The 26,366-nt window shown below is 39.5% G+C and overlaps 2 protein-coding genes across 12 annotated transcripts in view; both read right to left on the bottom strand.

The window, feature by feature from the left end:
* Positions 1–26,366, bottom strand: part of klf9 (Kruppel like factor 9) — a 149,880-nt gene that overhangs the window by 25,651 nt on the left and 97,863 nt on the right. The window lies entirely within an intron of this gene.
* Positions 1–26,366, bottom strand: part of trpm3 (transient receptor potential cation channel, subfamily M, member 3) — a 108,637-nt gene that overhangs the window by 17,569 nt on the left and 64,702 nt on the right. For 4 of the 11 annotated variants that reach the window (XM_069699864.1, XM_069699867.1, XM_069699869.1 and 1 more), the window contains exons 9-17: positions 17,699–17,771; positions 13,281–13,381; positions 12,796–12,930; positions 12,647–12,697; positions 7,741–7,776; positions 7,437–7,577; positions 5,225–5,254; positions 3,547–3,839; positions 1,408–1,636 (exon numbers count right to left, since the gene is read on the bottom strand). In XM_069699864.1, coding sequence (XP_069555965.1) covers positions 1,408–1,636; positions 3,547–3,839; positions 5,225–5,254; positions 7,437–7,577; positions 7,741–7,776; positions 12,647–12,697; positions 12,796–12,930; positions 13,281–13,381; positions 17,699–17,771 — 1,089 coding nt within the window. The remainder of the gene's footprint in view (positions 1–1,407; positions 1,637–3,546; positions 3,840–5,224; positions 5,255–7,436; positions 7,578–7,740; positions 7,777–12,646; positions 12,698–12,795; positions 12,931–13,280; positions 13,382–17,698; positions 17,772–26,366) is intronic. The other 7 variants (XM_069699866.1, XM_069699868.1, XM_069699870.1 and 4 more) reach the window with 3 other exon arrangements.

Raw genomic sequence — 26,366 nt, 5'->3', positions numbered from 1 at the left:
TTTTTTTTTTGAGTAATTAAGGTCAGTTCTTATATATCCTTTGACTTCAGAGGAGACTTTGTAGAATAATACTAATTAAGCTATGACAGAAGTTCAACTATTGCCCAGACACTTTCCAATAAACCACTTTCCTCAGACTGATCTCTTCTCCTCCATCAGAAGCAACCTTGACTCTGAACTTCGGGCATCACAGTCTCTTTAAGTAACTAATTTCACCTACATAAGCTCACCCGAATTATCAATCTGTTATTAATAAAAGGTCTCTTTAAGTGAACTGTTTATACATGCACAAACAAAATTGCATTATTTAGATTTGTCCCGTATCCACTACAAAAAAAAAAATCTACAGCTGATATGACGTATTTGCAAACAGAGTGATTCTGCTTCATTGTGAAACGGCTGTGCTGATTGTTGGTCCACAGCAAACTTCAAGGCAGTGCGGAGTTTTTACTGTCAGTGGTGACTTATATACAAGTCACAGTCCAGTGCACCCTCTCTATGAGTCATCATGGCAACACTAGTGCGTTCCATATTTAACCTTGTTAACTTCTCACCAACAGAACTTTTTGGATTCATGGTGTTACCTGTGTGGTTGTGGTTGTTTGTATCTAAAGAAAATAAACATGCACAGGGTGTGCATGAGATTCAACCAGGACATTACTAATGTATGCTATTTCTAATTCATCACACAAAACTACTGCACACAATTACTTCTAATATGAAACTGGCTAATAGTGGACTTTTCAGGCTTATAATCAATACTCAAAAGTTTAAAACAAATCTGCAAATAACATCAGAATTGTGACCACAACGTGTGAAGATTTTACATTTTACAGCTGGAAAATAAACTTATCAGTTCTTTCTGGTGGACAAATCATGTCATGGAAACATTGTCTCAAATTTACCCATTTGGAATATCTGTGCTGCATCGTGTTTTTATTTACCTGCCAACATACAAGTCAATACTGTAGAGGCAACAGTATAATTGTAATGAGCTGACAACAGGCAGGTTTGGCTACTAATATAAGGTACAGTATATCATGTCCAAAACTACTTACAGTATTCATAGGTTTTCAATAAGATCAATAGGATAATCAGCACCCCATATCCCGACATTTTCACTCATCACAACTGATTGCTTTCATCTACAACATCTCCACTTCTGCGCAAGCCACTCAGCCGCCACCCATAGCAATGATTTCAGCCACCTCTCTGGCAGTGTTTCTGGGAAGTGAAAAGGTTTCTAACTAATTTCCAAGCCAAACGTCTCCAATGCGATTCAAGCACTCCAATACAAGCATGTCTCTCTAAACCAAAGATTAAAGTCACTGTGAGGTGCTCAGACATTTTATTTAATTATTTTCTTCACCTACAGGTTATCCCAAACATCTGCCCCATTTGTTTTACCTTCAGGCCGGAGTTCTTGCGCATGCGCAGGCGTCCCATCCACATGTCGGTGAGCAGCATCTGACTGCAGGTGTGAGCAATGAAATCTCGGTGTTTGGCCGCTACCGCCAGCTGCAGACAGGTGGCATTGCTCCAGTTCTTCAGCTCGTATGTCAGCAGCTTCATGGCCATCTGCTCATCCTGTTTATAGGACTGGTCAAGGAGCTCAACTGCCAGCTGACCAAACTCTCTGGGAAAATATATTCAGGACATATACAATTAAGACAAACATAGTCATGAAAAGGGACAGTAGCAAACTTTCTCCAAATGGGAAAATGTGGTTAAACTGAACGAGACATCACTGACCATCTGGCAAAAAAATCTGAAGGTGATTAGATTTGCATACAAACACTTGTATATATAGACCGTGGGATTTTGAAATGCTTATTTATTTTTTGTATTTCATTAAGAAATGTAATAAGAACACTAAATGCTGCTTTAGGATTTCAAAGTAACGATTACAAAACTACGGCGCTAATATGAAATATTTCTTTAACAAATTAAGCATAAATTATACATTATAGGCATATAATACGGATAACACAAACACATCCATAAAATATTAATAATGACATCAGCCCTTGCATCGACATTTTAATCAGGCCTCTTCCAGCCGATAAAAACACATAATCAATATTCTGGGAACAGGATTTTACCCTAATTTCAGCCTCTGAATGGCCTTTCTTTCTACACAGAAACACAGAAACACAGAAACACACACACACACACACACACACACACACACACACACACACACACACACACACACACACACACACACACACACACACACACACACACACACACACACACACACACACACACACACACACACACACACACACACACACACACACACACACACACACACAGTACAATATTTCACTCTGCACTGAAAAGCAATCAGTCCTTTACAGTTTAAGGTGTACAACAAGGCACTAACACTGCTAGAGCTCAGGGGATTCCCTAAACAAGGGCTCAGCATGACAGATGTACAGCACATGACATAGTCCAGCTGCCTCTGTTTTATGAGGCACTTTTCAAATAATGTATATTATGTACCGCCTTATATAACAGCCAATATTGCAACAGTATTCACACAGCTTGTTTGCAAGTGCTTTTAAAAAAAGAAGAGCTCCCTGAAGAATGTCAACATTACTGTACGTATACAGACACATATTATAAATAACACAAGTTCACACAATTATCCCTGGAGTTTACACAAACAAACAAACAAACAAACACACACACACACACACACACACACACACACACACACACACACACACACACACACACACACACACACACACACACACACACACACACACACACACACACACACACACACACACACACACACACACACACACACACACACACAGACATTCACAAACACCACAAGCCACAAATTATGTAAAGATTACATGAAGATATAAAAATGTATGTAATTAAATGAGCTCTTCGAAGGAAGCCAGCCAAATTCTCTGTGTAAAGGAAACTCAAAAGTATGCCAGTTCTAAGGCTATTCTTTGAAACTCTGTTTGTGTTTGTGTGTGTGTGTGTGTGTGTGTGTGTGTGTGTGTGTGTGTGTGTGTGTGTGTGTGTGTGTGTGTGTGTGTGTGTGTGTGTGTGTGTGTGTGTGTGTTGGCAGAGTTTGAGTTAGTGTGGTTGTGCTTAATTTATACTCTATAAAAATATTCCCCCTCATTAACAGTTATTTCCATAACCAACATTTTCATCTCTACTACTACCTTCAACTCAAATGTATATCCTTAACTATCGATGGTGCATGTTATTAGATTTCCCTATATATGTCACTTACATCCCATGACAGCTTGGAGTCACCTAAAACAGGCCAGCTTGCAAGGGAAGAAGGCATGTTGGTGTGTTTATGCGTGTGTATGTGCCTATATACTGGAGTGTGGGTGCAGACGTTCCCGTCTAGACTCCCAATTCAACTATGAATTAATCATTTATTGTTTCATGTTTCCATGTTTCCAAGTCCCGCTCAGAATCCCACTAGATATGAATAATCCTTTTAAAGCCCCACAAAAAAGCAGGGACAATGAGAGCATGTCTGTAATTTGTGTCACCCACCTGGAGTTATGGTTTAGTTCTTGGGAGATGTCATCCACCATGTCGTTCTCGGATGCTTCGTGTGCCATGGCTTTACAAAGCTTACATGCCACCAAGGCCTTGGCCATGGCCTCCTCGCCGTGCTGCCAAAAGAACAGAGCCATTTTCTGACGTTTCATAAGCACGGCCCACACCATCAGCTCATGGAAGGGGAAAGGGAAGTGGTTGATTTCTGGGTCGTCCAAATCGATGTCCACCTCTTCTTCTCGTTTACGTGTCGTCTTCTGGCGGCCTCTTCGGATTGGCATGTCATCCTGGTGGAGATCCATAACAAGTGAGAGGGTGGGAGGACAGAGAAAGATGTGATTTTTCAGACAATATTCATTGCAAGAATTTCAGTACAACAGGACCACGCTACATATTTTAGGTTGATCCTCATCTACTTATGTAACTGTGCAGACAGTGCTTGGATTTTCTATGGTGATCACTGGTGAATCTTTTCTATAACTTAAAGCTCTGTAAAACTCTTCCCGAGTTCCACACTATATTTATAAATTATGTTCACCTTTCCATATGCAGTAGGAAAATCTGATTTTGGAAGGACAGGTGGAGGAGAACACACAGGCGTCATGGAGTCATATACATCTTCATATCATCTTTTTATAGGGTTTACTCTTATGATATAGTTTTCCCTTACTTATGAGTAAAAAGAACACCGCTAGAGGTGAAGCTGTCAGTGTCTTCAGGTTCGCCCACTGTCTCTGGAGAGAGAGTCACTGCCAGTTAGTCTCTAAATGTCATGTCAGCATGGCTGCATTGATCTCTAATAATTTCACATTTTAACCGTTGAGGACTACTGACAGTTGGTCAATTACATCCATTTGAAAAATGACTTTCGGTGCAACCTTAGATTATCTGGACAAAGAAAGATAATAGTAAATTATGCAGCAAGTGACACTCATTATGATTTTATGGATGTTTAGAAATAAATGAACTTCGTTTCATAGAAGGGTACCATACTAATTGAATAATAAACTGCTTTAGAGCGAAGCATTGAGGGAGATAAGTCGATTTTAACAGGCAAAAACAAGACAGAACTCACATTGAGGCACAGGAAGGTGTATTTCAAACAGGCAGAAACACAAAGGAACGGACAGCCATGCATGTTAGATATAAATACCTCTGAGACACACGCTGGGATAAAAGCTTTATGATGTGGATGCCTTATGGTGTGTACACCATGGATACATGTGCATACACACACAATATATTATGTAATCCTGTCAATTCCTATTCAGTTAAATGTAACCTGACTGCTTTGAAATGCATTATATGAGATATATGCATTTAAACTGTCTGAAGCGTTGGGCTGATATATTGTCAAATCTGAAAAAAATTATAAATCTGAGGGAAATATAAACTGAAAATAACCTTGGTTTGCTTTGTTAACTGTTTATATGATGACAAGCCCTCACATGACTCAGAGGTGTAGACAGATTGCCAGCAAAATAAATTAAATACATCTCAAGGTCTTCCTTTCAAAGACTGCACACGGCACACACTTGACGACTATTGTGCTGAACAGATTGCACACCGACTATACACTTGACACGTGTTGCAAGTGAGAAGAGTCGAGGGATGAGGAAGAGGAAGAGTAAAAGAATGACTGAATCACAACCTTGATGGGATCAAGACTCACCTCCATCCCCAGCAGTTTCAGGGCTTTGGGCTAGAAAAGCAACAAAAACATAAACAAACAGAACAAGACCTTGTCGAATGTATTTTAAAGTGCAATTTATTCTGTAAGCATAGCACAGACTTATAGACAGACAGACTCACATAGGGCCAGAAATATTTTCTAATATAGAAAGTCACTCAGTTTCCATTTCATGTATTTCTTTAAAATGAGGGGTAGCATTTTGTGCTATTGTGATTGACAGGATACTTTGTGAACGGCAATAATTTCTTCCAGCTGCGTGTTTGCCTGTATTAAAGAAGAGTATATTTGAGCATTTGGTACAGTACTGCGCATCTGTATTAAAGCAGGGCATGTATGAATTATGCATTCATGAGCCATCATCTGAGTTGGTAAAAATAACCCAGGTTTCCTGTGGGGATTTTGATATCTACATCTATTTCAAGGCTTTGTTCTTACTTAACATGTGTTTGTGTGTGCATGCACATGACTCTGTGACCGCGCATTCAGTTCATCCAGAAAATCACAGATAAACTGGAACTGACTCTCTCTTTCTCTGCTTCTCTGCTTGGTCTCTTTGCTGTTCTTTTGCTCACGCGTTATCTGTGTCTTTCCAGCTGCTTTGTTGCTGCCATGCCATCTCATACAATGAGATAAACAGGCACACAAAGACTCGCACACATATATGCTCACACATACACACACTAAAGTGCAACATCAAGTAGAAATATGCCGCTTAACACAGCTGTGTATATTTCTATTTTCATCACACCTGTGGGAGGTGTATGAGCTACTGAGGCAGAACGAGCGCATTACAGATCAGAGCAACAGAACGTGAACATATATCATATACTGTGCAGTATATGTGGTGTAAAAGACACAACCACCAAACACATGATGTCAGTGATCACTTCCTCCACTTTGGTTGAGTGTACTAATCAGTGAGATGAGTTGCTGTAGGGGTTGTAATGAAGTGTGTGTATTCTCTGGATCATAATGTTACATGATGAAAGAGCCACTGCAATAGAGGGATGATTTGTCACATCAGGCTTCGTCTCTGCTGCGCTGCCACTCTACTTGATGTGGAAATGAATAATAGGGGAACCGAGACACTTATGTTTGACCTCTGCTGATGAACAGCACCATGATCCCATGAAATCACACTTTATATGAATGTAGTGACTTCTCTGCAACGGAACAATACATTCTTTAACATCATGTTGAGTTTTTCTAAATGTGTTTTTTCAGGACTTGTGTTTGTCATTTAGGCTTTCAGACTGCGATATGTAGCCTCAAACCGGTCGGCTTTCACATTAAAACCACTGACAGGTGAAGCATAAATTACAGCGTACACTACAACAGTCCAAAAATAAATCCTCCCTCCATTAGGATTATAATGTTCACTTCTTATTTAATCTGATTGAGAGAGGTGTTGATTCATTTTTATGGTCATTTTGGAGGCTGTAATTTGTGGTGCTGTTGAACTGTATTGGATTATACTGAGAGATGTTCCTTATCTTCTGTCCCTCCCATTTTTATGAATTAGGTTGACAAATGCAAATCCCATTCTTTTGAGAGTCTAGGTAGCAGCTGCACCTTAAAGACAAACAGCTTAAACCTAATGGTTTAGTCTGATATACAGTAGATAGTAAATCTCCAATTTGTTCTTTTTGTTTATTGTTTTGTATATTTTTTTGTAGCAATAAAGCACTTTGTAATCCTAATTTTGTTGACATTATGATCAAAACGTACTTCATAAATAAAGTTTTGTTTATTTACTTGGGCCCATTAATTTCTACACACAATATTTCTGTACTGCAATTTCCTGATATGTTTGAGAACTTGATTATCTTAGCAAAGGAAAGATGATAATCATCTTCAAGTCTTAAAATCAACATATACGAAACAGTAAATTGCCACAATTTGTGTATTGAAGTCTCAAGTACATCCTGCTCATTGTCATGTCGCAATCAGCAAAATTATACATGTACTACATGCTAATCAACCACTTGCATCAGCAAGGTGGACTTTCCCTTTGAGTGCATGATCCCTGATTAACATTTTATTATTAAAGCATAATTTGCTTATATTATCCATCTTGCTCTTACTTGATCATGAGGCTCATTTCACTGACACTGTTCCTCCCATTAATGACATTAGGGCTGAAATTGATTAAACGGTGGGATGCTAATGAAGGTGAGAACCGATCACTCACCCTCTTGGGTCCGAAGAGGTTATGATAAAGAGTTCTGAATCTTTTCCTGGTGTAGTTACAGCGATATGCTCCACCCATGAGGTATTCAATCACCAGTCCAATGTCGATGAGGCTGATGCGGTAGTCGGGGGGCAGGTTTCCCTAAAAAACAAACGGTGTTAACAAGCAACAACCCACATCGACTGATGAACAAACGAAGGGAAACAAGAGTACAAAACAAAACAAACAGTCATACACACTCACTTCACAAAATCCATATCAAACTGTTTTGGGCTATGAAAGAAAACGTAATTATCGGATTCACCTTGAAGTAGATCCAACTGAACCCTGGATATTCTTGCTTGGAAAGAACACACAATGTCAGTGAGTAAACCGCATGATAAGCAAGAGCAGGGGAAATGAGATACACAGAAACTCTCAGGCAAGATCTCTCCTCCACTCTCTCTAATAAATTGTTATCTCTGTGGTTCACTTCCTCATTTAATGTTTTGAATTCTTTAAAACTTTGCGGACCTTGGTTTGAATGTAGAAATTTGAAAAATATTCCCCAAACATTGTAACCAAAAAAAGTGTCTAAATCCAAAAATGGTCACAGTTTCAGGTATGGTATTACTCCAGAAACCTTTTGAGACTGTGACCCTTTAAAGCCTTGAACTGAACTTCCTCTCTTAAATTCACAGAGATGCTGAAAATGAGGAGACAATTACATTTCAGGTGCAGTAGGAATTAGAGAGTGTAATGTCAGAAGACAATTACAAAGGAGGTAAAACAAATTTGAATGATTTGTCATAATTTGCATTTAGGGAAATAATGAGATCTTCTCAGGGAGGTTCAATGCAGTACTGAAGAGAAGAGAAGAAAAGAGAAAGAAAGTGGAAATGACTCATTAGAATGGAAGAGAGCGGCAATAGCGTGGAAAGATAGACAGACACCTATTAATGCTGGAGGGAAGACTCCTTATTGGAAGAGAAGTACTTTTATGTGAGGACTATTGCCATGTCAACACTCGTTGTTCCTCCTCTTGCCCTCAACATCAACCCCAGACCCTGCAGTCTTTATCCTGGCCCCCACTGTTCCTTTGCGCTACACCACTTACATGTCTGACATATCTTTACACCTACACTGACACCATCTCCACTGTGCTGCAATCAGATGTGAGATGCTAGAAATGTTCTCTGTCCTACTGATCACTATTTGATGGGTGGTGCCCTACATACAGTCGTGTGAAAAAAACAAGTGCATCCCATGGAAATTAATGGGAAGAGATATACTTGAACAACACCATAAGAACATTTTTCTTTTTCTATCATTTATTCCAGCAAAATATCTATAGATGTAGTAATCCTCTATGTAAAAAAACAACTACTCACTGGGCATCAGAAGCTAATATTGCCCCCTTTCACAGCAATAACTTGGATTTGGCTTTGACATCGGCTGGCTGAAAGTTTTGACCACTGTCGTGCAAAATTCCTTCTTTTGCAAGACATTTGAGGCTTTTCTTGAATGCACTGCCCCTTTCAAAAACCCTCACGACATTTCAATGGGATGCAAATCTGGGTTTTTAAAAGTTCGTTCCGTAACCCTGTATTTCTTCTGCTTTCGACCCATTCCTTGATGGATTTGCTCGTGTGCTTAGATCATCATTGTTGCCTGTGTGTTCATTGGCAAACTGTAGTTTCAGTCTAATGTTCTTTTTGGACATCTAAGACTTTTTTCTGGGGATGTTTCCCATGCAGGTCAAAATTGTTCAGTCTTTGTCTGCACTTTGACACCAACAGTTGCAAGAGTTACCTGCAGATCCAGTGATGACATTTTTTTAGACTTCTTTTTGCATCGAATGAATTTCTGAATCTGCTGGGGCGGCCAGTCTTGTACAAATTGGCAGTCGTTAAAAATCTACACCATTTGTAGATTATTTTCCTCACAGCGGAAACATTTATTCATTTGGAGATTTTTTTCAAAATCCATTGATAGACTCATATGCATCTACAACTTAGCAAGATTACATCACAAACTCCAACAGCAAAGAGAACATCAGACCCTCGATGTCAGAGGTTCCACTTGTTGTATTTAAACCTCTGGTTCTTATCAATGACATCTAATCTTGAAGACCCTGATTTGAATTTCATGGATTTGAAGGTGTACCAAATGCAATGTGACTGATGTGTTTATTTACTGAATATATTTAAAACATGAAAATAACAACATCTTAATTCTATGTTATTTATTCAAGTATATCACCTGTATTAAAAGGCACTGTGTCAAATAGTATCACATCTGTACTTGTCCAAATATGTTAAAAAAATATTTTCCATTGGCTATACAACAAACTTATCTTTTCACAAGACTGCAAATTCTGATTTATATCTTATATTCATACATCTATGGTGCTGACTCTACATATACATCCATATGCATGTATATACCTCATACATGAACCAGTCACCGGTCAGCTGAGCCTTCTTAATTCCCTGTAGTGCTGAAGCTCAAGCCAATAACTGTTTGTTTGCACCTTGTGTACTGTGCTGCTGTGGTTTTAATATTCCAGTATAGTTGGGAAACTCTTAGGGCCTGATTTACTAAAAGTTTGTATGTGTAAAATCACGCGCAAACTTCACATCACCTGCAAAAAAAATTATTTTGTGTGTATTTTAGTCCGACTGAAAGGCATTTATTAATCAGGTGTGCAAATCTGGAGAGACGGGTTCTCTTATTATTGTGGTGAGAAGGAGATGCAGAGAAGCAAAGAATATGTGGAGAATGTGTTTTTCCACCCGTTTAAACATTTCTGAGATGTCAGAGGCAAAAAATTATTCAGCCATATAGTTTGTCCAGCAATGACATTTCTGAGTTATTGAATGAACTGAATGATGATTGACAGCCAACAAGGAGAAGCTATGAAATACCAGCAATTAAAAAACTTCTTACGACTCAGCATTTTCCTGTCTCGGTTTATCGCTGCGGGATATCTCACCCAGTCCTGTTAGTCAGGTGTGCTGTCTCGGGTCCTGAATGTGTCCTGCAGAATCCACAGTTACATAAGGTTCCCGAGCACTTGCGAGGCACTGAATGAAACTAATTCACCTGCTCATCAAGGAAAGAGCTGGACCTGCTGCTCAGAGTTTGTTAGAAGCAACTCATCCACCGTCCCTCCTCTTTTATTGCTGACATTTTATTATTAAGCTAGTTTTTTTCCCGCCTTTTTGTTTTCCCCACAGCATAATCTCTTATATAGCATTTTGTTCTTGTTATTTTTATATTTCTTAATTTCAATGGGATCAGTTTTCCTTTTTGTGGTCGCTCTGTGGTTGCACCTGATATCATTGACGCAAATACTCTTAGTAAATCACCTGCAAAATGGGTGCAAAATAAATGTGCAAACGTTTGGGAAAAAAACACGCAATTTAGTGCCCTTTATTTGAGATCTTAGTAAATCAGGCCCTTAGAGTCTCAGCTGACTTACTAATGGGGAACCTGCACTACTAAATAACTTTTTAATTTGTCTTTCCTGCCTTCATACATCATAGCCCAGGCATTCACTGCAACAGCTTATACTAGTTGTATTTGTTTGGGGGTACAGTTTTGCCCAAACTACAGCAGCTTGTCACATAATCAGGGTATAGACATTAATAAAATATGTAGTATAATGTATAGAACCAAAATATTGTGGCTGATTCTGGCTATACTTTCAACTTACAAAGCAAACTCAGAGGTAAAACCACATTTGAATTTCTTCTCAACCCTCCCCTGATGTGTGACACAGAAGGCACAAGATGCATTGCAAACGACCCTTGGCCACAAAGCTACATTGTTTATTTACTATCAGGAAAACCAATTTCTGCTTTGGCAGCTGTAGTCCACAAGACAGTCGCTGCTATTCTCCTGTTTCTTGATTCAACTGTGATGCAATCTAATGAATGGACCAGATTACACCTGAAAGGCACCAAATATTGGCCCTCACCAATGATATAAGCGTGACGCCTGCAATTTGAATCAAAATAATATCTGCCAATTGCTGACTGTACAGCCCAACAATCATCGGGGAATAATGAGAAAGAAAGGAAACAGGGATGGCATGAAGACTCATCCCAAGGGACAGCAGTTAGATCTAATTAGCGTCATACCATGATACAACAATGACACAAACACCCATCGACACTAATGCAATTACATACAGCTCTGCAAAAAGAAAATGGTAATATTATGCCATGCACTACAGTTTGTGTTTTGCATGTTAGTGAAATGGCTTAGTGAGATGTTATGCATTGTAAACTGCATATTCTTTCTACACCAACATGAAATTAGAGCTGTATTTAAAGGCAGAGGTGATTACAACATAAAGCTTCTTGAGCGACTCTCAGAGGAGCGTGTGGCATTACAGTAACACGTTAATAAAAGAACACATCTTAATGCTAACGGTGATATTGCTGACCCCTCATTCATCTCTCTACATTGGGACCGCTCTTAATTGGCTCGCAGGCGTAAAGTGAATATAAAATCTAAGTTGTTGTCTTTTATCTCCAGTAATTATAAAATTGCTATCGGAGATGTGCAGCAAAATATAATGAAGACTTTGTTGTGTTTGCATTTTTGTCAGCCAAAACATACTAAAAGATGATTCCATTATTTCATCCACTAAACACAAAAATAATATACTGTGGATGGAAAAAAAGGCTGTTTCATATAAGGGATTGTGCAATATCACTATTCAAGATATCAGCCAATAGTCCATATAAATAAGGCCAGACTAAACAATGGTGTTAATAATACAAATTAAAACTACAAGTTCTTCTTCCTCAGCATCACAGCAGTTCCACTGTGGCCTCACTTTGCTCAAGTTCTGTGGATAAAACAATATTTAATACATGTCGTGTTTGTTTACCATGGTGGTGTGTGCCTTAGAGAAAGAACAGAGTAAATTGCTAAGGAGTCATGAGAGGGATGCGAGTCGTGCATAGCTCTAGACAGCCGCTGCAGCCCGCAACTCCAGCTGAAAGAGAAAAGCCGGCCTCTATTTGCAGTTATCAGCAACTAGGCCTACTAAAATGTAGATATGCAAATTGATGCAAACAGAGTAACAACACACACACCACAAAAAAAAAAGCAACTGAAACTCTATGTAGTCAAACACGTCCTCTTTAATATATCACATTCCCAAAGAGTGTGACTGAACAGCCACAGAACTAAAGTGACGGCAGTGATGGTCATACCTTTTTGACATCTCTGACGAGGTGATACAGCGTGTTTGATGGTCCATGTCGCTGTAAAAAACAAAAAACAACAACAACAACAAAAAATTGATACAGCCTATGTTTAGAAGAAACCATGTTGTCCCCACTGTATGTATACTTGTTATTACCGTGTTGTAGAGCTCCTCCAGTCTGGAGAGTGTGAGGAAACGGTGCATACTGACACCATTTTCAATCAGCAGCTTAACAAAGTCCACTCTGTCCAGAACTAAGGCATCCAGCATTGCCTGCTCTAAGGAACCAACCTGAGGCACACAGAGCAGAGAAGACATATAATACCAGCATGCACTACATACCACAACCTACACAGGAGAACTGATTTCTTTCTAATTACTTTCCATTGATGTAAACAACTTTTTTCTAAGCTGTATCAGGTACTAATATGAAGAACATGACTTGTAAATAACTTCTATGCTCTTCAATTAGAAACTAAGGCATGGTGCAAAGACAATTAGGCCCTAATTTTTGTTTTGTTTTAAGCAGTGCACTCCATCACATTCATGACAATCCAGCAAGAACAAACAAACTCTGTGAATATAATTAATTCAGCTGTAGCAGGATGTGGATCATTAGTTTTACTGTACGTGCTTCTTACAGGCCACTGCTGTCCGTAGATGAAGATCTGACTGCGAGCGATGTCCACTCTGTTCCATGCTAAAGCCAAACTCAGCTGGTCCGGGGCTGAAGCATTGGCACCTGGTATGGGTGTGATAAAGTGTAGCATTATTTTAAGTCACAACTGCTTATTCAATAGTTTGCTGTTTTTTCCTGACTTCAATCTGATTTCTACTGCATTATATTTTTAAAACGATGGGTAGTTCCTTTATTGAAGTGATGGGTTGGATGGCAACAAGTATGGTGTGCAGCAGCTTCATCCAACTTGAGGCTCGGTGGATCTTTGCTACGCTGACTATCTTTGTCGCCCTGTCTACTGACTCCATTTCTGCACCATTCCCGACTATGGCTGTGCCTGTTACAGTATGTGTGTCTGTAGAGAAGATGTCTTTGCATAGGGGAATGACAGCTTGATTTTTGTTCTTTGATGTATCACTATATTTAATGCTCCACTGCATCCCTGCATAAAAAGTGGACTACAACTATGTTCCTTTGATTTTCTGTGTCTGTTAAAGAAATTTACAGTACTCTGGTCCCTTAGTTACTTCAACATATCTCTAATGTAAAGAGAATGAGAAAAAAAGGAAAAAGCCAGAAAATAGAAAATTAGGCAGAAATAGAAAAAAAAAAAAAAAAACATTCATTTTCATGCATGTTTTGTTAAAATATTTTTAAAAAATTTGTGCAAATGTAAGGAGACAATGTTAAGGGATTTTATGATAGTATTTAAATCAATGTTAACTCAAATTAAATCAAAAGAAATAGACTGTAAGTATAAAATAAACCTCAGTATTTAGAAGTGATCTGTACAAAGTGAAGCAGCTTCTGTGTTTTAAAAAGCACTGCATCTAAAGTTTCACAGCCAGCCTGTGAGAGGTTATTTGTAGCTGTTCACTTTTGCACTGGCACACTTCCGTCACTGTTGACTGGTGAGCTCAAACACAAAAACCACAGTCTGCAGTTCACATTAATATTTTACGTGTGCACATCGAAGACAAGAAGGGAGAAAAATAAAGAACCGGTTCATCTCAGCCTTTTGAAAAATCCATTGTAAGGTAAAGTATAACAATAGTAATAATAATCCCTTGTATGTAGACACCAATACCATCCCTTTACACAGAGCTCTCTGTAACTCAAAGACAGCATTACCAGAGCTTAATGATGTGAGTTCAGACACAGTGCCACCAATAAGATGCAAGCCCACTAATAAGAGCTTTAGTGGAGATATGTGAATATTAAAAGACAGGAGGGTGGCCCTGCTTTATCAAAAGCCTGAGACTTCCTTCTGTCTGCCTGCAGGGAGGTTGAACTGCAGCCAACTGACTTGATGTACCCAATCTTCAGGATATTGACTACTTCAGACAGCAGACCATCAATTACCCCCAACTCCGCACACTTACGCAATGTGTCTTTAGCTGCTGTTTCCTTCCAGCTGTGTCTCTTCCCACTATTCATAATCTCTCTCTTTATTTCACACAGACTCACACTCACTCTTTTTTTCTTTTTCTGTCTCACTTGTGCTCTGCTCTCTGCACACAACATATTCCTGACTGTGTGGTGTTTTGTTAGGCTTCAGGCAGTAGCTTAGTTCTTTGGCAAAGGAGTCTAATCCTGTGTTTTAAAAGGCTCTCAGGCAGGATGTGACTGATTTCATTTTACACGAAAAGCCTTAACACATCTCATTCACTCAGCTGTAGAATGAGACTGGCATGTAAAGTGACCCTCATGCTGTTGACCATAAAGCATGTTTTGCCCCTGTTCTTAGTGTTCCTGTTGCATCTTACATTTTTCAGATTTTATTCTTTTAATTTCCTTATTTTCTATTTGGTCTCTTTCTTTGATTTGTATTCCTTCCTTCACTCATTCATCTAAATGCCGTTTATATCACAACGTGAATCAAAATGACTTAAAAAGGGATTCAAAACTGAAATGAGGGTTAGATCAATAAATGGCATCCACAGAATACATAAGGGATACATGTATACATGATACTGATAAGATAGCAAGAGTCTAAGATTAAGACAAAGATCAGTGATGCTTGGGCCAAAGACATCATGCACTAATTTGAAACACTGTTTGTTTCACTCTTCCCCTTTCAAAACTCTGGTTTTGTCTCTTCCTCCCTCTCTTTGAACTGAAATCTTTCTCTGAGGAACAATTCCTGAGCTAGTCAATCATACACCCTAAATTGCTAAGCAGTCCCATAGGACTCACTGTTCCTTTATACACATGCATGAGTGTGTGGCGCCTGGGTTCACACACACATAGAGGTGTGTGGGCAAATTCCAGTGGGCTATATTCCTTGAAGAAGCAAGAGCAACCATGATCAATACAAGCTACTGAACAACAAATCGAAAGTATGGATGCCTGAATACTGTATGTGTGTGTGTGTGTGTGTGTGTGTGTGTGTGTGTGTGTGTGTGTGTGTGTGTGTGTGTGTGTGTGTGTGTGTGTGTGTGTGTGTGTGTGTGTGTGTGTGTGTGTGTGTGTGTGTGAGTGTGTAAAAGGATGGGTATTGGAAACACTGAAGTGGGAGAAATGCTAGAGAACTGGGAATAATGAAATCTAAAACTAAACTAGACAAATCTCAAATTTTGTAACCCGATTTGATCAAATTCATTGCCCTTATTGGATAATGCATAACAATGTCTTACAATATGGATCTCAAGCTTCTGCTGTTGATGTGTTGGATGCAGGAGAATTGGGCAGGTCTAAAGACACATCCAAAATGTTTCTGACCAGACGACGAGGTTGGAGCATCTCCAAAATGGCAAGGCTTGTAGGATGTTCCTGGTCCACAGTGGTGACCAAGGAGGGACAAACTATTCATCAGCAATAGAGTGATGGGGGATGCCCTTGAACAATTCGGATCTGCGGCAGCTTCACTTGGAAACTTACAACTGTAAGTTGCCTTGGTGCCAGATACATCGGGGCCCATTCAGAAGTCATGCAGATACCATGCTTCGGTGGGTATGAAATGTTTTGGCGTCACACGAGGGACCAACAGCCAGTTAGGCAGAGGTGGTCATCTTCCTGTATATTTTACTGTGGCATGCCCCAATCCTGATTGATTATCTCATGTGCTGCAGTGTGATATGTGTATAGGGAAACCCACAAAGATATTGCCCTTTAAGTTGCAACTTGCCTGTCTGTAACTGTTGCACCTGAATGGCTGTGTGCAACATAAACTGTGTACTGTAATACACATGTAGAGATAAGTCACCTCAAGCTGGGAATGTGTGACACAAGCCACAATGCATGCACCTGCACAGTACTTAGTAGTAAAAAGCTTGTGTCACATAACTGTCTTGTGCTTCAATCATCCGTCTGATTACTGATCTTATGAGAAATGAATTTCATAAACACAACATAAATTGAAATATATACTTCAAAAGACATTACACAAATGAGAAGGCCTTGTTCATAATGCATTGGGGACTGGCAGTGTCTCCCTGTAATTATTTGTCTCTGGCCACAGTGTTAATGAGCAGCTGTGTTCATGCTAATTAATGAATCTGCCGGTGTTATTTTTATCTCAGGTTTTTATTAGCATACCGAGTTAGAAATCTGAACTCACTGCAAGCTTGCCTGAAATGGCTTTAGTACTGTAGCTGGAGGGCACCACAGCCACAACCTCACAATCACCCTTACATTTAAAGGGTTAGTTCAACAATTAGACCTGAACATCAATACCAGTCTGACGTCTATTCAATAAATATGTAGCTAGGGCCAGCATTCGCTTGATAAAGACTGAAAACAGCAAGTGTAGCTGTGTCCAAAGCTAACAAAAGCACCTACAATGCTTACCATTTAAAATGTAATATATTGTTTGTTTCATCTGTACAAAAACTGAAACGGAAATGTAGTTGTAAAGGTGGTTGTGCTGGACACACCGGGAAATAAGCGAACATATGGCAAGCTAAAAACTCAGATGTTTTTGTCAGAGGTTTGTGGATCAAACCAATGAACACTGGACTTAATTTTGCAAATTTGCTTTGGAGTCTTCCAGCCTTGTGATGATCATAAATCATTAAATGGAGAGAGAGAAAACAAAAACAAGTGAGGATGTCTATGTTTTAATCCTGAGCTATGAACCGTAAAAATAAAAACATGTTAGTGAGTTTGGAACAGACACCTGAAATGGAGAAAGAGGAATGCTTCCTGGATAATATCATTCTTTTGTATAAATAATATTCTTTCGGGGCAGCAATGATATGGATGCCACTTGCTGTACACTCATGCTCCAGCACACACACACACACACACACACACACACACACACACACACACACACACACACACACACACACACACACACACACACACACACACACACACACACACACACACACACACACACACACACACACACACACACACATAATCGCAGACACCCACCTTTGAGTAATGCAGTGAGGATGGCGAGGTCGATGTCCTGATGACCCTCCGACCCCATCCGGAAAACTGTTATCTGAGAGACAATGAGAGAAAGATGGACACATTGGGAAAAAAAGAGAGGAAAAAATAAAAGTGAGTGTGGCTGTGAAGAGGGGTGCTTTTTTTTTTTTTCTACACTAGCAAAATGCACGAAAGAGACTTCACTCTTGAGTCATTCTATTGTTGTGTGAGTGAGCGAATCAAGGCTTATAGCATCGTGAAATTCTGTCACATCCTGAGTAGGAGTGTTCTCAGTCACTGGATTAAACTGCTTCACTAAAAACACAGTTGCTGAAGTGCTCAGGAGGAAAGAGAGGAGAAGAGAGGAAATGCTCTGGTGTATTGTACTGTAGCCCCTCTCTCTTGTCTCTTGTGCAGGGAACACCACAAAACTCACAGTACAGCTTGTTCTGTGGAGGGAGCAAAAAAAAAAGATTTGCTGAGAAGGCAGCTGAGGAGAACAAGAGTGAAAACATGAAATAGGGAGCTCCTCCATTACAATACATTATTCTTTTTTTTTTTTAATCTTATGCTGCATCTATCTCTTTTTTATGATTCTGCTTAAAGGAAATATTTTACTCGAAGGCCAGTCAAGGTCTTTATCCGTGTATTAAGTCTAGGGTAGTCCCTCACTCGGCTAAAAACAACAGGAGATTGTGCCTTTGTAGTTGTGCTCATATAGATGGTTGATCTGATGTCCTCTGTCTCGTTCCATGCTGTCTAATACTGGTAATTTTTCTGTTCTTTTAAGGATTTTTGTTGCTTGTTTGTTATAATTTTTTTATTACAGTATTTTTACTGTTTTAAAACCTTCTTTTTTTTAAACTTTTGTTAATACAGTTTTTTATCCTTATGAAACATTTTGAGACTTTGCTTCTTGATAGGTGCCGTACTAAATAAACTTTACTTGTGATTTAGAGACTTGTCTGACATGTCTTTTAGCTGCAGATATTTTAACTCGTGAGATTAACTAATGGATGAAAGCTTAAACTGAGGGGAAAATCTGATATATGGCACGGTTTTTCTGGATTTTAACTCATATTTAGCGAGCACTCATACACTTACTGATGTTAACGCGTGTGGGCACACATGATCAAATGTGTGCACGTGTGAAGGGCACCTTGTGGGAGCTGTGTATGGGAGAATGCGTGTTCTGAATGCGTGATGAGCTATTCCTCTAATCCTTACAACCACCCATCCGTCTCCTCCCACCTTCCTCCCTGCATCTCCCCTCTCTAAATGGCTTCATTTCATGGACCTCCAGGAATCTGCAAACTTTGCTGCTGCTGTTTCTGCTGCTTCCCTTTGGCAATGTTGCAATGTTGTAGGCTTTCCCCTCCTCTCTCTCCTTTCTTCCTTCTCTCTCTTTCTCTCTTTTCACCAGAGGTAAATGTACAAAAGTAAATCATACACATTGATGATTTACAGTATCTATTGTGCTGGCTCATTCATCATTTGTACACCACACACAGATGAGATATTGTCTCCTCCCTGAAAGAGAAATGAGCATGTAAGTCATGCTTTAACCTAAGACCTGTGTCAAGCATTGCAAAAGCAATCGCTAATAAGAGCAGCTTTTAAGTGTGTGTGCGTTTATGTGTACGAGGTGCTGCTCGCATGCTTGTCTAATTAAGGTGAAACATAAGTGCAATGAGATGTAAAGGTATCGACTGAGATTTTCTTCAGCGGGGGACATCAATGAGTGATCGGTGCGGTGTGTAATTTTGTTGGCTTCTCTGAGTTATGTTATGTTGCAGTGTGTGTCTTTGTGTGTTTTAATAGCCACTGGCTAGATTATTATATGCTAGAATGCATCTCTATCTTCACTTCAATAGGCATTAGCAACACATTTAGGGAGCCATCTGTTGAACATACTATGGTCCAACTGAGTATGCATGTAGAGTCTGTTTCCAGGAGAGATTAGTCTTCTCTCTGCTCCTAGGTAGTGACTTGAAAAGGTCAAACTATATGTATGCAAGGGTGTGATCATCTAACAAGATCAGTTATAGAAATAACCAATCAAATGGGCAAAGAAATAGAAAGAGTCAAAGAGGATGAGAGCAGTTATCTACAGTCTTTAAGGATGTGATTCATATGTGTGCCCAATTTCACACAATCAGTACAGTTTTCTTTTCTGGCCACTTCTCCGTTACACCCTGTGGTTATCATCATAGTGGAATTGAGAGTTTCCCTCTCTCTCTCTCTCTCTCTCTCTCTCTCTCTCTCTCTCTCTCTCTCTCTCTCTCTCTCTCACACACACACACACACACACACACACACACACACACACACACACACACACACACACACACACACACACACACACACACACACACACACACACACACACACACAGAGGATTATTGGCTTCCTTTAACACTAACATGGATTATGGTGTGATGGTTCAAATATGATTATAGAAGATGTTCTTCTTCCAGACCTCTCTACCTTTACCACCACTTCCTTTCCTCCACCCATCATCTTTCCCAGCCACTAATATTACAGCTACCCCCACCCCCTGCTTTGACTACATCCTCTCTACTTCTTAGTCCCTCTTAACTTCCCCCAATTACACCCCCAAGGTGACCCTGTGGATATGCGCTATCTGCTATCACAGATGCTCTACTGCTTAGAGACTGAGCTACATATCCTCTTTGACAATGCAAGGTTGCTAGTTTAATGTCAACAATTCCACAGAGAATTAATAAGTGTGTCCAAAGGTAAAACAGACACCATCTACCTTGTCTATTTTTTACAACTTTGTATGAGCAAAGGTTTAGCACAGTGTTAGACTTTGCTTCAATTTTCTTTCTTTTTTTTTTTTTTACTCTTGGCATAAATTCAACCATCTATTGTACATTAAAGCTGTCTTCAGACAACAATAGAGGAAAGAAGGAGAGAAGTATGAACAATTACACAAGGGAGACATGTGAAGGCAAGGATTGGGAGAGTATACATGAGGCCGCAGGAAAGAGGAAGTGTGCGTAATGCAAATGGAAGACAGAAGGAGGAGGATTTAGTGTTTACAAATTGAAGAGGGATCTATGAAATAAACCAAGAAATGGCAGTGCTATCTCTCTCATAGTGTGACTGGGTTTTGTTGAAGGATTCAAGCATCTTCAGAGGACGCTAAGCTACATGCTTGGAGGATCAGAAAACTGTTCTTCACACGCCAGTGAGCCAAGCTGATTGCAAAACATTCATCTTCATTTATCAGGCACATGCTCGTACATGTTCATACAAGACACATGGCAGACACCACGCACACACACACACACACACACACACACACACACACACACACACACACACACACACACACACACACACACACACACACACACACACACACACACACACACACACACACACACACACACACACACACACACACACACACACACACACACACACACACACACACACACACACACACAAATGTGTATGCACAATCACACACATAGACATTTCAGCATCTTCTTCAGCCCGTACATTAACAATGGTAGAAGCTCTGATCTGACAAGGGACAAAAACCAACAGTCTATTCATGAAATATCAATTTGTTAAACTATCCTGCTGATATCAAACTCTGTCCAGTATGTCTGTGTTTGTGGCTCAAACTCTCTGCTCGTACCTGATTTTCCTATATCCACACAAACTACAGTTCCTCCCACCCTCCCTCTTTTTTGGTCCATTTAAGTCACTCTTTCGCTCTCCTCATCTTCCTCCTACTCATTATTAATTTCTCTTGTCAGGAAGGCGGAGGAACACTGTGGGCTGGTGGTTCCTCCTCAATATTTAATCCGAATTAAACATATAAGGACGATTCCACATTCAATTATTTATAACAAGCTTGGAGATACCGGGGCAGTCATCCTGTACCCCCCTAAGAGGGAAAGAGCAGGGGAGAGAAAGACTCACTGCTCTTTTAATCAGACATAGGATTGGATTCACACATTTTAAGAAAAGTGACAACAGGATGTGGTGATATTTAAAGGCATGATTCTCACACAGCCTGTCATCTTTTCAGAGAGCTTCTTTGACATTCATATAAAACTGTTCCACCTTTGTGTAGAAGGTATAAAATAAAATGTTAAGTGATGCAGATATATGAGGAAGATAATCATCCTTATTATCTAGATCTAGACTAATTGTTAAAAACGTGTCTTATGCTTTCTTTTAGAATTGGCTTTTATTGCACTTCTAATATATTGTGCAAGTCGATGGGACAATTAGGATCAGAGTCTTATTTTTCAGTCAAAAACAACTTGTGAGGTTTAGTCTCCCTCACACATCACAACAACTGAAAACTAGATGCTTCAATGTGGTATCACCATCTCCTGCATCAAACCTGTGACCAGCTCTTAAAGGGCCATTATAACAAAACATAACAGTCTTTCGTGAATTATGTCAATGTAACTGAGTAGTATTTGCCACAACATTATCAATACATTACATCTGTTACTCCGTGTAAAACTCGAGAGCTTACACATTAGTCATTAGTTAGATTTGCAGTCATTTCCCCCCTCTGCTTTTCTTCCAACAGAGAATCTATCATCTACCAGAACCAATTTTCTTTTTACTGGGAAATGAGCCAGCACAATCAAAATCAAAGCATAAAGTATTGACACTATTATTCCTAGCAGCAAAAAACACCTCTCAGCCTTTGCTTTACAAAAACACAACAATATAATGTTACTATTGTGAATGATAAAATTCATCATGTAGCATCTTGAAATGACAATATCAAAGCAAAAAAAAATTAACATGAGGCTTAAATACAGCAGCATGTTCCACTTCTGGTAAAGATAAAAACATTAAACACTGATGGTATACACAGAACATACATATAGCTTTCAGCGTGCACACATTGCAAGTTTATTCCCTCTCTATGTAAAGCATAAACAAACCTGAGCACAATAAATAAAACAGAGAAATCACTCAAGCGCAAAATGTCTACATGAATAAATCAACATGCTGAAAATAAGGAAAAAGCTTCCTCCTTCTCTTCACTTGCCCCCTTAAGTGGAGACACTCTCACTCTCTCATAGATTATCTCAGCCAGTCACCTTTAGTCTATCTCTTTTCCTCCCAGTCTTTGACTTTCCTACCGCAGAGCCAAAAAATTCAAGCACAAGCATACTGGCACAGAAACTAACACACACTCTCATAGTCTCTCTCTCTCTCTCTCTCTCTCTCTCTCTCTCTCTCTCTCTCTCTCTCTCTCTCTCTCACACACACGCACGCACGCACGCACACACACACACACACACACACACACACACACACACACACACACACACACACACACACACACACACACACACACACACACACACACACACACACACACACACACACATTTCAGACCAATGCACTGACTCATGATCAACTTGCATTTGCTGCTAGTGGGGCTTTTTGACCCAGCTTCTGACCTGGGTGTTAACATGGGAAGTCAGTACAAACAGGCTTTGGTGTGCAAATGCCAGTCGGACACAGTGGACTAGACACAGAGGAGTTAGTTTACTGGTGGATTTGCTGAAAAATCTTTTCACAATGTGAAAGTGGCGGTAACAAAGCAGTTAGCTGTCTGGTCCTGCACACTCCACATGGTGACACATTAGGTTAGGGTTAGAAGAATAGATGTTGGCCTCAATCTTACCTGAAGCTACCTATGGCTGGTGAAAAAGAAACGCCTTTGGATCATAAGTGAGAACAATTCTAACGCTGTGATAAGGAACATGGAAATTTAACTAATGAGCTTTACTAGACAGTCTCTAATTAAACTGGTTAATCATGGTCACGGGACAATGGAAACGGTCTCTTTTGCTTATTCACATCATTCGTTTTGCCACTACAGTATTTCCTTTCCCTTCTTATACACATTATACACATAGACACAACACCTGCAGCTTTCTGACTCAGTGTCTACTTAAAAGGTATAACATGAGCAGCACATTAGCAGACCAGCAGCAACAACTCCAGCGCCCTGTACAATGGGCATGTTGAGGCACAGTATTGAGTGGTAAGTCACTTGCATTTGGAAGAGCTCAGAACACCATACACAATCACTGTGTGCCATCTGTGTAGACAGCTGCACTGATTAAAATAGGAGAATTTCTGTTCTGTCAGATGAGTGTGGGGCATGAAAACTGAAAATAGACGCTTTATGTGCTGAAACGTAGTGAGTGCGAGGTGGAGGGGGATAGCCCATGTGATGCCTATCAGGCTGATAAGTAGGAGGGTGGTGTGCAGTGGTGGTGTACGAGAGACAGAGAGGTGCCAGACAGCAAAGAGATAACACATCTATTTCTCTCTTCTGCAACAAACCACAATTATCAAATAACTTTGGCTTTCTGAGACATTCTGCATGGTGCACGGGCACTGATAATTGCAGCATGTGTCCTTTGGGAATAGCCTGACTTTTTATGGAAGACAAACACAAAATTTAATAGCTGCCACTAAATGCACTATTAGAGTTCGTAGAGTTTAATCTTATTGGTAAATGTTTTACAGCATTATTAAGGCTATAAGACAGAGATGACTATCCCTTTCAATATTCACAAAGGCCTCTATATAATCACCAAACACACTGTAGGAAAACACTGCTGCACTCTGCTATTTGCGATCATACATGTGTATGAGATAAACAAGTTTACACACGAGCTGTATTACCCCACTACAACAACTAGAAGAGTAGTATAAAGATCAGGGAGGTTACATTCTTTCACAACTAATATTAAAAGGTACCTAATTGGCCAGCACACTGCAAATATGTTAAGGCAAAGGTGAAGCATGGTTGTGGACTGCTAATACTGTCAAAATACACTTTCAGTGCTCAGCTTCAATATGGCAGTGGTCATAGTTTTGTAAGTTCAGAGAGGCAGCATTAGATTATCTGGGCTTTACAGCTGCTCCTGCTGAATGAATCACACCACATTGTTCTGCTCTGGTATATTGTGTTCAGAGGATCCATCAGAGTGAGCATCAGTCAGCCACTCGAACCCTATTGAGGGTCCGATCAATCCACTTACACGCTTGCACAGTCATGGCCAGTGCTGGGTCGCCCACAAATAATATGTGTGCAATTGTGTGTCCATGTACTTACTTTGTGTGGTTTTAGACTCAGTCTGTTCTCTAAAATAACTGAATCACAAAATAAAATAATTAACCTACAGGAGTTTTACAAACAGGGCAGACTATCACATGCTTGAGTCATTTCAAACATCCCAGTCATCATGTTTCCATATGCCATACTGGATTCTAGCTCAGCACTTTTACTAAAAGTTAGATTGTATGCGTGTGTATTTTATTAATTACAAATTTATTCGCAAAATGACACTATCAGCTATCTGCTTTGGTTTACTGAGCTCAGCTCCTCCATGGTTACCATCTTTTTTTCTTAATGAGCCACCCTTTCAGACTCATCTGAACATTGAATTCACTAACAGTGTATATATGTACATATTCATTCATTCCTATGCTGTAAATGTGTCTATTTATGTTTTATATGTCTATTTATGTCTGTCTGTTTTGGGGGTTTTTGGACACTGAGAGCGAAGCTATAACCGAAGTCAAATTCCTTTTATGTGTTAACATACATGGCCAATAAAGTGATTCGGATTCTGAAGATAAGCGCACAGCTTAGATTGACAATAGTTTAGTTTGTACTGCTTTGAAGTTGGCACCACATATGGACAATAATAATAGACATTATTTAAACCACACTGGTTCATTTGTGCATCATTCAAATGAATACATGTATAAACTTAAATAAAAACTTGCAGTAGAGACATTCAACGTTACATTTTTAAACATAAGCCACAGCTCCCAATTAGCGTCCACATGACTCCAAAGTGATGACTCATTGATTTGCACATAGTTTGTGCAACATGTTTTGCTTGATTCATTTTCAAGTTTTGAACATTGCACATCAGATAAATAAAATATGATAATTTGAAGAAGTCATGTGTAGAATTTAATGGCATCTGGCTTTGAGGTTGCAGATTGCAACTGACACAATGTAAAGTGTGTACGACTTTCCGTTAGCAGAGGTAAGTAGGTTTACTTTGTCACTGAATGGTGACAATCACCAACTTGCTAAGTGAATAGGCCGAGTGCTGCACACACTCTCACACGAAGGCACTCATAATTCAGCAGTGGTAGTGTGTACTACTTAATCACTACTCTCCTAATCGTACACCAAAATTTAACACTTTTCTTACCTCAAACCACGGCTTCACCCTAAAATGTAATGATTTACAGTATGGGGATTTGCTTTACAAAGACAACATTAAACAGCATTAATAAGAGGTTGGGACTGATGGAGTTCTATAGGGATTGAGACTCCTCCCCAGGAGAAAGGGCCGTGTGTGACCGTCATGCATGACAAGACACGTGTCTTGACTTAAACACTGCTAAAGGGGTACAGACTGTCAAGGTGGAGGCCATCTGGTCCAGAACGTCATCTGAATCCATTTACATCTACTTAACATTACATGTCATACATAAAAGATGGCGTAATAATTGCCTCAATGAAAGTTTCATGATGAGAAAGCTTCATTTGACAAATCCATTTAGTTCCTCCTTCAAATATATATATGTATATATGTGTGTATATATATATATA

The sequence above is a fragment of the Brachyistius frenatus genome, unplaced genomic scaffold (genome assembly GCF_029030835.1).
Source record: "Brachyistius frenatus isolate BFR_SWC_R1_liver_20210118 unplaced genomic scaffold, ASM2903083v1 Contig_31, whole genome shotgun sequence".
Classification (NCBI taxonomy): Eukaryota; Metazoa; Chordata; class Actinopteri; family Embiotocidae; genus Brachyistius; species Brachyistius frenatus.
Note: the sequence above shows the minus strand (reverse complement) of the source record. Positions and strands in the feature narration are given on the sequence as shown.